The sequence below is a fragment of the Andrena cerasifolii genome, chromosome 2, assembly GCF_050908995.1.
Source record: "Andrena cerasifolii isolate SP2316 chromosome 2, iyAndCera1_principal, whole genome shotgun sequence".
Classification (NCBI taxonomy): domain Eukaryota; kingdom Metazoa; phylum Arthropoda; class Insecta; order Hymenoptera; family Andrenidae; genus Andrena; species Andrena cerasifolii.
The window spans coordinates 18945585-18958371 of NC_135119.1; the positions used below are offsets into that span (position 1 = coordinate 18945585).

Below are 12787 nucleotides of genomic sequence, written 5' to 3' on the forward strand. Positions count from 1 at the left end.
TGGACAGGTATGGGTGGGTGTCGTGGTTGAAGAGTTCATGGGATGTTGGGGGTGGATATAATTTAGCGGGGTCGTAAAAGCGGCGGGGGATGAAGATGGGCGGCATGCTGCAGCTCGCTTTCAGGTTTAAATATTTCTTAGCATTTTCTGACTGTTTTTGGAGGAGCAGAAGGTTGGACCTGTCCTTTGCTTATTTTAGTTGATGCCTTTCGGCGCACTTACCAGACATGATATTATCCCGAATAATCTGCACGTGACGGTCACGATCGGGTCTAGTGTGCTCATGCCAAAAGCCGACGACGTGCCCCAGTTCGTGAACAACTATTCCAAACTTGTCGCAATTCTTCCCGATGCTTATTGCTTGCGGACCGTTTCCCCTTTTCCCGACGAATGAGCAGCACCTGGGAAAGTATTTACAGGGCGGGGTTTAAGAAACATTTAATATTGAATTGTACAGTATTATCTTTCTAAACTAGAATAGTACCAAATCTGCACACTTATAATAACACTGTGGTACATTATGGTACCTCACAGAACCACATTTGCAATATGAGTAACACGAGCCCAAAAGAGTGAAGTTACATATACCGAAAACTGGAGGAACATTGGCATGTTTTTGAAACATTTTTGTACCTTAATTTAATATGTACACACACATATTTTATAAAAAAAAATTAATTTATTTTTTGTGAAAATAGTGTGTGTATATATATATATATAAAATTAATTTTTTTTTTTATAAAATTAGAATCTAAATTACTATTTTCACAAAAAAATAAATATTTTTTTTATAAAATCAGAATCTAAATGACTATTTTCACAAAAAAATAAATAAAAAAAATTTTTCTTATAAAATCAGAATCTAAATTTCGGACGAAGCCGAGTAGTAAAGCTAGTACAATATAAAAATTGATATTCTTAAATGTGCTTTAACTATCCTATTACAACATTGCATCTTTTGTAATTGGACTACGAGTGTCAAACCGCATAAAATTGTTGTCCTCTTCCTTCTTTAATACATGTTAAGTAACTGCTACTGTTTCCCCATTTACAGTACATCCTTCTTTATCCTAAAGATTTTGCTCCTCAAGTAAATTTCCCCCAACACCTCAAATTGAATAACCAAGATCCTTGTCACCCTTATTTCAACTTAAGTGTGTCATAGCAAACGAGCATCAATAGGCAGAAGGCTTCTTCTTATCAATCAATCACCGTCTTTCCCCCACATCCCATCCGTTCGTTCTCCCCGACACCCGACACCAAATTTCCATCCACGCGTTGGCGAACTCACCCGCAGGGCCTCTCCGTGAACAGTATATAATTAGGATGCTCCACCGGGACCCTCTCGACGAATTTCACGCAAGTGAAGTTCTCCCAGTGCCTCATGGCCTGCTTGAACAGCGCCTTGTGGGCCCCAGAAAAATTCCCATCGATCTCGTACGGTATCACGCCGTGATCCCACACGCGCTCCTTGCGGGCTGTCGCCGCTCTTCGCGTCCTGCTCGAAAACCCCTGCCTCGTGGTGCCGCGCTTGTTCGCCAGGTACTTGGGCTTGTGCTCCATGTCGTAGAACTCGATGGAGCGAAGCTGTCGGTCGTGCAACGAAACCACCTCGTCCGAGGTGTCGTCAGAGTCGCGCCTGATTACTGGAACCTTGCGACGACGGTGCCTTCTTCTTGTCGTTCTGGGGAAAAAGAAGCAGAACCTTCGTTTCCACCGCTATTACTCACTGCAGGCTCCTTCTTTTATACCACCGCGACTGAGACAGAGAAGAGCAAAGTTTATAATTAAATAAAATTTCGAATAACGAATAAAAGTTAACAAAATTATTCGCTATGTGTAGCGAATAACGTTAATCGAAGCTGACTTTAATTCACTTTTATTAACTTTAATTTCACCGTTAATAAAAAAATGAACTTTACTCGTGGAATAATCTAAAGTTAGAGTAACTTTAATTCGACCCGTTAATTAAATAATTTTTTATTTAGTCAACGCCCAACTCTGGAGACTGAATATGAATAACGAAAAATAGTAAATTAGCGGTAGTTCTAGCTTGTCAATTGCATCGCCATCGAGTTACCCCTGTTTCGTCATCCCACGTTCCCATCGAAGCAACATCCACGCAATGCCACTAAAAATCTTCCAAGCCAATTTCCCCATAGCTTCGTTTTACGACCCATAACATTATTTAACGTTTTTCAAGGTGCACGGGGATATAGAGAGCCGGTGTACCGTTTGAAGAAAAGAGAAGCGAATAGGAGAAACCTGCCGCGTAAAGCACGAAACACCGGGAAATTTACTCGCCAACGGGGTTCGAAGCGCTCCACGGCCGCGACACGTAAGACCGGGAAATTTACGGCGCGAAGCAACCATCAAATGTTTAATGTTGCCTGTAGTACACGGGCTCGTTAAAGGCTTCGCGACTTCCCGTTATTAATATGCTATTAGCCTAATATTGGAATATTGCTATCGAATTTCGGGGTTTACCCTGGTCCCATAGGCCCATTATTGCCCTGTAAATAGTAATTTCGCCGTGCGCGCGCGGTCGTATCGCATAATAAAACGATCGGGCCGCTCCAAGAGATAATCAACATTGGTCACCGCTGTTGACTAAGTAAATAGCAGCGCGAGAGAGAGATAATGCCAATGTAAAGTTGACAGAGCCATATATACACGCTCGGAACTTGGATCCCAACAAAATAGTTTATAGAGGACACGCGGAGCGCGCACGGGCATCGGGGCGAAGTCAATGCAGGGCTATGCGGCATCGTTTAACACGCGGGAGGGAATACGACCTGGGGAATCGGGGGGAGGATGCGTTCGCGAAAACAGGTGTCGGCGGTTGTAAAAGTGGGCGCGACGCGGCGGCAATAAAGCGCGGTGTTACGCGCGAATTGAATGCAACCGTGGTTTTTTACGATATCGGCTGAAATTGCTCCGTTCGGGAACAAACGTGCCGTTTAGATCACGCGGCTTCGTAGACACCGCGCTGCCAGCCCCTGGGGGTGAAGCAATCGCGGGCAACGTTCGCCGAGTGTCAACCGTCAACATTGATGAAAGGTTGCACAGGGGAGACCGGGGCGGGCTGGTCGTCCCAAGGGGTAGGTTGACTAATTGTTAATAACTTTGCACCGACATATGCTCTACTGCGGAACGATTTACTGTAGAAAGAAGTCACTTCTACTATGCCATGCATTTATGTCCGACCCCGCAATCGCGCGTTTATTTAACAGTTATCAGTGCTTGTCGAAAAATTGACTGTGTAAATAAATATTTTTTCTTAAAGATTTTATTTTTTCACTCTAGATATAGTAACAATGGAATAAATGTCAAGGGAGTATTTTAAATTTTGTTTATTAGACGATCTATCGACATAGTATTTTTGTTTATATATAAATAATTGAAGGTTATATAGATTATTGAAGTGAAAATGATCGGTCGGGGCTGGTTGGCTAATAACGTTAATAAGGTTTAAATTGTTGTTTTGTTATTCAGAAAGTGATTTTTATTTTTTGTTTAAATTTCACGAGGGTAGATGTTCTAATTACTGACAGTGTCCGTATCACTGCCACTTTATTTATTTTACTTAATAAAAACGTGAAGTATAATGATTTATTATTAAATTGGGACTGTTCTTATTACTATTCTTTATAGGTTACGTTTTTATCAAGTAAAATGGAAAAGGCAATAATATGGACACTGGCAGTAATTGGGACATCTACCCTATGTTATAAATACATTATAATTTATGTTTAAGTTGAAAATTTTTTCAGTTCATTATTAAAATATGAAAGGAAAAAATTAATATTTTATAATGAAACAACTCTTGTGACATTGTGTTAGTTTATTACCACTAAGATAAGTTGATAAGATTTTCTTAACTGATTGTACCTGTAGTCAACCTACCCCATACTATAAGTCAACCAACCCCGATCATGGGAATCCGGTGACTTCTTAATTTTTTTATGAAAATCTCAAATTTTTACGGACCCTATAAGAAGTTTGCCCCGAAATGGCACACGTTTTACACATCCTGTAATTTTAAAAATTCAAGATTTTGATAAAAAAAATCCGGTGACTTCTTAATTTTTTTATGAAAATCTCGAATTTGTACGGACCCTATAAGAAGTTTGCCCCGAAATGGCACACGTTTTACACATCCTGTATTTTTTTCCAAGTCGATCTGAACCTCAATTCGTTCGCAATTAGAAAAAAAATGAAGAGAAAAAAATATTCGAGAAAAACGCATTTAAAGTTTCTGGACAAAGGCGACGCTGTAGGTTGCTGCTTGACGTTTTTAGCAGCCAAATCTACAATTTTGCGAATTTTACTATAAACCAAGCGACATTTTATTCAGGAAAGATAGAACTTTCGGAAAATGCAATAAAAAATCGATTATCAACTGCCTAGCCCCCTTAATTCATTCGTAGCAGAGGAACTTCCCCCGTTCACTTCGTTATATTACTTCCTAGCAGTACGGAATATTTGAAGAATAAAGATTCTCCACTCCTCGGACCAGCGTCTTATTTCGCGAATGATCGGCGCAGGACCAAAGGTATCCATGCGCAATATCTTGGCTCGTAAGTAACGGAACACGCCTGGGGCATATTAAATTCCAAGCGCAGCCCAATTAATTGCAGCGATATTTTCTGCCGCCGCTGGGTAAAAGGGCCCCGTGATACTAGCGGGCGTTAACGCCGAGGCAGGAATGTAAAGCAGAAGTGGTCGGATCTGACGTTTGCACATCGTTACGCACGCCCCGATGGTACTGCCTCCTACGCACAATCGCTAAAAAATTTCCACCCCCCTGGCCGCGGTGGCGTTCGTACTCGCGGCGCAACGCCAAAAACGCAATAATGTCGCTGGGCAAATACCTGACGGCTCTATAATACATCCCCGCTGCGGCATGCATATTCACGCCAGGGAGCGGCGCGAAGTAGCGCAAAAAGCCGCGAGGCAGGCCTCTGAGATACTTCGCAGGGTGGCTAGGTGAAACGGGGGGGTAGGCGGACGTTTTCAGGGAAAAAACTATCCCTGTAAACACCGGCGGGAGGACACGATTTATCGCGCGCCTGGCCCGTTTAAATCCGCCTGAGCAAGTGATATCGAGTCCGTGACAAGAAACGAACGGGCACGACGGCGCGCGGGGGCTGTTTTGGTGACGCGGTGGGGGAGTGGGACGCGGGACGGAGGTGTGCGGCAGGAACGAGGGGAGTGACACTTTGAAAAATAATTCTGCCCCCTTTCTCGCGTAAACATCGGCGTAAGCCGCGGAACGAGCTCACGCGTGTGCCGGCTTCTGCCCCTCGTTTATTAGTACTAATTACCGCGGGGGCGTAATTCTCCAACGGATCCTCTATCTACCCACCCCCTGCGGGACCGCGAGGGTGAACACCACCCTTCTAGCGGCGACTCTCGACCGGCAGCAGTCGAGCTATGCGCTTACTGAATCGGCGCGGCATTACAATTAATTAACGGGGAGGGGGGAGAGGGGCCCTCTCTCTCTCTGGCGAGCTCCATTAAGGGTCGCGCTGCCAGCGAAAAGAGAGGCGAGGCTTGCACACGTGCAAATCGTAGAAATTCACGGAGCACGCCGCAGAAAAACCAGCAGCGAGCCTTTCTTTAACGACGCCCCATCTCCCCCTCGCCGCTGGTCCCCGGTGGTTTGCTGGTTTTACGATCGTGCCCGGTGCTAGACCGTCACCGGGTCAGCTTTACGCTTTACGATTGACCCCCTTGCCTCGTCTTGTGAAATAAATATCTGTTACTCCGGCCCCCGGCCAGGGGTGGAGCCAGTTTAAAGGGAAATGAACGAGAGGGGGCTGTTGGGATTCTGCTCGGTTTTAATCGTTGGCGTGGAGGAACCGCGGTCTGTCTGGTTTCTGGGTTATACTACTTGTCAGTCGTGTGGCAGGAAGCTGAACGAGGAAAAGGTTATTCATTTGCGTCCAGGCGATTTGTGATTGAAATGTTTTCAGTGCGAAGAATTAAAGCCGCTCGGGGAGAAAGCTTTCGAGACATTTATACCACTGGTATAATTAAGGGGTTGTGCCTACCTGCAAAGTCTGAAAACACAAGTATATTCGGGATTTTTTTTTTACCAAACTCGAAGACTTTTTTAAATAAACTTGTATGTATTCGAAAGTGTGCATGTTAAACTATTTGTGGTAATTTTTCCGATGGAAAGTATAAATAAATAAATAAAATATCAGCGATCTCCCGGCAGCGATTTTTTTCAGTAGTTTGCAGTGACCACTCTAATTCTAACCTAGTTCATCTGAAATAAAGAATTCGCGGGAATTTAGTTAGTATATTGGATTATCTTGTCCTTAATCGTTCATTATCCCAAAATATTAATTTGCTACAAAACAGCGGCTTCTCATAGCAAAAGTATCGATTTTCACCACAGAATCGCGCTCATGTTTCATCATTTTTCATCTGTTAAATAAAAACTACGCAAGGGAAACGAAGAAGCCACGATTAAGGACAAGATAATCTAATATACTAACTAAATTTGGTCGAATGTTTTATTTCTGTTGAACCAGGTCAAACCTACAGTGGTCACCGTAATAAAAAAAAAACGCTGCCGGAAGATCGCTTATAATTCCATTATTTATTTACATATCGCATTGCAAAAAAAAGCTACAAGAACTTTAAAATATATACTTTCGAATATACAACCGTTTATTCAAAAACTTCTCCAAATTTAAAAAAAAAAAATCCCGAAAATACTTGAGTCTTCGGACCATGCTGGTAGGCATAACCCCTTAAGGAACGATAAAGTTTGCGAGCTCAGTACTCTGCGTGCTTCTTTTCCCCAATTATAATGGAGATTTCAATCTCATTGTTCCTTAATTAACGCCTGCTCTCTATTCCGGCCCGTTTAAAGCTGTTTACTTTTAATTCTTTGCTTCTCTTGCTTCCTTTCTAGGCGCATTCGTAACTTCGAGGAAAGCAGCCGAGCGGATCCAGAAGTACATTTCCTTTGACTTCGGGGTTAATTGTTATGGCAGCGAAGGAAGCATCCGGGTAGCAGCGATACGTCTTGCTTAAAACTACGTCCAGGAGTAAGTGCCGGCGGCTACGGAACCCGGTCCATTGTTTTGATCGTGGCGATCTTGTAGGTGGTAGCCGCAAAATGCAGTCCGGGGTATAAAATGTAACGATAATCGTGCAGTTCCCTCTAATCTCGGGACCCATTAAATCCCTATGTCGAAACTTTCGACCCGAGCTGGTTTGAAGGTTTAACTGGGTCCAGCAGGTAGCGAAGTCATTGGTGGCTGATACTTTTCGTAGTAAAAGGGAAGTGGCAGTAAAACGAAATCATTCCTCGTTTTCACCAAGGACCATCTAGTCCCTTCTGGTTTAGCCACGAAAATCCTTGGGTTTTAGAAACGCTGGTATTCTATTATTTTCGCATTTCTCTAACATTTCGGAAATATATGTATTTAAAGTTTAAAGAAATTCTGGAAATTTTTTTGAGCGTCACAGGTGTTGCAAATGTTTGCGGTACTCTGCCGTAAACATTGAAAATGCATGACGCGACAGTGAAATACATATTTTCCATTGGAATTATTCTTCTATTCAGTCGTTTAATGAATTTAATATTCATTGCGGATGCGTTGGAATAGGGTGATTATTGTCGGCGCATATATCTGACACGCGCACGACGGGGAACGACTGCAATGAATAGATTTTCGAGTAATGCCGCATTTTCATTGATGACAAATGCTGCTCACTCGAGATCGCTTTATTCGGTGGCGTACACGCGAATTTCGTCGCGGCACTTGATCGGGCGTGAAATGAATTCTATATTTGCCGTCCAATTAGAACGCAATAACGCGTTTCATATTATGCAATGAATTTGCGAAACCCCCCCCCCCCCGCTCTCTATTCATTCGACACTGCTCCGAAGCAGTATTTTTTTCCTTCGCCGTATCATGATTTCACGGGAAACATTTTGCAATTTCATTTCACGCGCGGCAGACCATGAATTATTGGACAATTCCTTCATTATGGCACCATAAACCGAATATCCTCGTGCAGAATTAAAATATACCGATTTCGGGATGCTAACTGGCGAATTCCATGGAAAGTACATTCCTCAAAACTGTCAGTCACATGATTTGATCGATTTTTCTTTCTTATAAAAGTACAGTAACCATAATTCAAAAATAAAAACAATTTCGCGAATCATAAAAGCTTTTCTCGGAGATTCCATTTGATGTCGACTACCCTAAAACTGTATATAAAGAACGAACAATGAATACAAAATTAAAGAAAAATTAAGACCGACTTCAAGAATATAAAAATACACTGTAAAGTGGAAAATAAGTTTTTCCCTTATTTAATCTATGACTCTCTAGTTTTTTATGTCGGCGCCTCATCATTTGCACTGTAAATCTAGCACCGACTTCAAAAAATTGAGAGTTGCAGATTAAATGAAGAAAAAACTTATTTTTCACTTTTCAGTGCATGTTTATTTTTTTAAAGTCGATTTTAATTTTGTATGTCTTACTTTTTTTAGTTACTTAAGTTGTACAACTACATTTGTGTTAAAAAATATGGGCAGGCCTACAAAAGGAGCTGCGTAAAAAAAAGAAACCGAAGATTCCAATAATAATGAAACTGATTTCTTATTTTTGGTGTAACTTCAAAACTACTTAACCGATTTTGGTAATTCTTTCTCATTGACCTTAGTTGATTGAGGCTAAACTAAGTGCAATAAGGTTCACGAAAATCGGTCCAGTAGTTACGGAGAAATTCGCGGACAAACATAATACATACTAACATACGAGTGCGATCTGAAAAGTTTTGAGCCTAACATAGTAACAAATATTTTTTCGGGCAAATGCAGTTTTATTTTTCTACATAGCCTCCTTTTAAGTCGATACACTTTTCCCAGCGATGCTCCAACATTTTTAAACCTTCCAAATAGTAGTTAGCGTCTTGCTCTGCAAATAGGCGTCTACGGATGCGATAATCTCCTCATTCGATGAAAATCTCTGTCCTCCGAGGCAAATTTTCAGACCACGTTTAAATTCTGCTGCCCATCTTTTCACGGTGGCAAATGATGAGGCAGAGTCCCCGCAAACAGCGTCCAACTCGGCTTTAATTTGCGTAGACGTATTGCCCTTCAAATACAAGATTTTAATCACGGCACAATATTCAATCTTTTCCATTTCTTTACAAAAACACTGATACCCACCGACACAAATGACTGTGAAATAACAACTGAGCGTCTAAAATGACTGAAATTTTCACAGCTATCTTGCCACGCATTAAGGATTGTAGTACCAAAATGGTTTAGACGAGTAACGATCGTCTTCATGTTGAGGCTCAAAACTTTTCAGACCACCCTCGTACATACGTACAAACGCATCGATCTGAGAACCTCTTTCTTTTTGAAATCGGTTAAAAAGTAAAGAGAAATGTCTGATTCTGCAGCCTGTACCTATCCGCGCGCCTGTAGGTATCGTGCGGCGCAGCAAATGAAAGACACGCGAACCCCATCAGATCCGATCGCGCGAGCAGTAAATTCGCCGCAAAGTCACGGGTCTCGACGCGCGGCTGCACCCTTTACAAAATGTCATCGTTCTCTCTTTGGGGCGTCATTCACAAAACCATTCGGCCTCCATCGGCGAGCGGCATCGGCCGCGAGTCGACGTGGATTTCAATCAAACGATCGCGAGACGCATAGATCATTCTATTAGCTTTGACGTGCGCTAGTTACCACCCCTTCGAACGTCGATTCATCTCCACCGCCGCCACGAGACCTCCCCCATAACCGGCGAGCAATAAACCACAATATAATATATCAGTGTCCCCGCCATACCGAAATAATCCACCGATTCCCCTGGATTCTACGATTCACGATTATTCATCAATCACAGTGATAATAAAAGCGGATCAGATAGAAGGGTGGTGTTTTTTTTTCTTCTCACCCCGTCGCGGGAATATTTCAATCGGCCTGTTTGTCCGACGCATTAAACTGTCGCCTGCCCCCTCCCGGTATAACTTATACCGGTGGCGTAAACTGTGTATCGAATAAATATCGGGGCGTTTAACGTTGCTTGCAAAATACGATGAATTAATTCAATCGATAAATTGATTATCGGGACGAAGTTTTTATGGCTGATTCTGCACACAGTGCATTGGTCTATCTTTCTTCTCGCGTAGCATTTACAATTTCCATTTCCATTGAAAGTAGAAACAAATCCATTTTTCCACTGGCTGCCTAACAAACTGCACGCGAATAATGGGTAATCTATGTAGTCGGAAGACCGCAGAGAAATAAATTCTTACCGTCTCGTATTGGCTCTGCTGAAAGTACGTGGTTTATATTTTCTAAGAAATAAGTTTACGACACGTAATATAGTTTAATATTATTATAGAAGATTCCTTTATACCAACGTATTTCGTATCCTGGGATATTTTCAATTTAATAAATGATCCCTGGATATATTTTCTAAGAAATAAGTTTACGACACGTAGTTTAATATTATTATAGAAGATTCCTTTATACCAACGTAATTCGCATCCTGGAATATTTTCAATTTACTAAATGATCCCTGGATATATTTTTTAAGAAATAAGTTTACGACACGTAGTTTAATATTATTATAAAAAACTCCTTTATACCAACGTAATTCGTATCCTGGGATATTTTCAATTTACTAAATGATCCCTGGATATATTTTCTAAGAAATAAGTTTACGACACGTATATAGTTTAATATTATTATAGAAGATTCCTTTGTACCAACGTAATTCGTATCCTGGGATATTTTCAATTTACTAAATGATCCCTGGATATATTTTCTAAGAAATAAGTTTACGACACGTATATATATAGTTTAATATTATTATAGAAGATCCCTTTATACCAACGTAATTCGTATCCCGCGATATTTTCAATTTACTAAATGATCCCTGGATATCCGCGTTTAATCAACTCCTATTCTGGATCGAGGGACGTGAAAAGTTCCAAGAAGAATTGGGCCATCCGTATTTTGCGGGAGAATTGAGTGCGCGTTATGGCGGCTTCCGGTGACGGCCGCCCCGTTTTAATCGAATCCATTGGGAAGCGCGCCTTAAATTCCTTCCTCTTTCAACCGTCCATCCGAGTGTCCAGGTGACGGACAACAACCGCGATAACCCCGTGTCCCTGATAACGCGCAGCGAAAGAAGAGTGGTCCGCGAGGGAAATGGGGGAAGATACGAGGCGGAAGAACGGAAGTCACGGAGGACAGTGGGGAATGATGAGTTACGGGGGTCGATCCTCTACCCTCCGATAGAACGACGTATTCGCTGAATACGAAATTCCCACTGGCTGATCTCGATAAATCACTCTCCTCCCATCTTTCCACCTTCGAACGATCCTTTCCCGCCTTTTCTTCCGCCGCTCTGTTCATCTTTTTGCCTCTTCATTCCCGGGGAAGTTAAAACGAGAAACGACGGAAAAGGGCGGTCGGGGCAAAACAGGGAAAGAGGGAGATCGATAGGGCGAAGTCACCCCCCGGATCCTTCAAATGAAAAACGTTTAAGCCACGATTAGATTGCACCTACCCCTGGCTGAAATTAATGCGCCTTGCCCCCGTTCAGCTTTTTACTCGCTGCTTACGGCCGACTTAAATTTACAACGCGAGAGATTTTCCGATGGCTGTGAAAAGATGGACTGCGGGACCTCGTTGCTGCCTTTGTGTTTCTTCTCTTCTCGCGCGGAATTCTTGTGTCTCATTTTTATAAGAATTTCAACGAGGTATTTAGTAAATAAGGAAGTAATTAAACTTTCATTGGTCTGAACGTAATTTATAAAACACTGGCTTCCATATTTTTTTCTACCAATTTCTTTTCTCTGTAGAATAACGCCGAGTTACCTTTATTCGTATAATCTACGTTATCGAGAGTAAATATGATATCTGCGGTACTTTTCGCCGTTAAACGAAACGAATGGGAGAGAATAAAAGAGTGAAATTTGATGTCACAGAAGTCTCGGCCAGAGTTTACAGCTTCTGAGACGGTCCTCTTAAGGCGACCTCGTTCGACGAGAGTCGCGTAGATACGTGGGTAGAAATCGCTACAGATTCAAGGTTTAACCACGTCAAAGGTATCGGGTCCGACCCGATCCTCTCCAGAACTCTCTGGAGCCTCATTGGGGAATCACAGTGCGATCGTGTTTCACAGAGTCGGGTACAGGCCATAAACAAACGCCTATCGTAAGCTTGTGTCAACGGGAAAGTGAACGCTCGCTGAAGGGCTGCCCTAAACCCTTTGATTCCCGAGCGCAGTCTCAACGAAATTCGCAGTAAAATGAACAAACGAATTCTTAAATCGAGAATACCTGCGAGATTAAATCGTCAGATGAGGAACGCTCACGCTGACCTCGGTTGATTAAAAAGTTGTAGTGTAAAATTCAGTTGCGTTAGTATAAAAAAAAAAGGGTAGTTTCGTTTGAGCACCGATGAAAGAAGGCTCTCCTCGAATACAGTTTTCCGATAGTATATATCACTACACATCCACCCCCTCTTGTGTGTTTCATCCCCGCAGATGTTTTTACCAGCGAAGCATATAATCTACGCACAGACACATGTACGACTGGACGGAGACACTAGTGCCGATGTTGACACGTTATTGGCAGTCCAAGGGCTGAAAATGCCCGGCCGGCACTATCGGTCCCCATTTTCCAGCTTTACGATGACGGCCATTGTTATTGGCATAGCAGCTCCAACAGAGGAAAATTGTTGATGATGGTGAGGGTGCCAGCTGAAGTCTATCCAGCCCGGCTA

The 12787-nt window shown here is 42.4% G+C and overlaps 1 protein-coding gene across 1 annotated transcript in view; it reads right to left on the minus strand.

Annotated features, from left to right (window-relative positions):
• The window catches only part of Tok (tolloid-like protein 1 tolkin), a 75658-nt gene that overhangs the window by 11643 nt on the left and 51228 nt on the right, over positions 1–12787 (minus strand). The window contains exons 5-6 of the mRNA XM_076830405.1: positions 1292–1684; positions 223–401 (exon numbers count right to left, since the gene is read on the minus strand). Coding sequence (XP_076686520.1) covers positions 223–401; positions 1292–1684 — 572 coding nt within the window. The remainder of the gene's footprint in view (positions 1–222; positions 402–1291; positions 1685–12787) is intronic.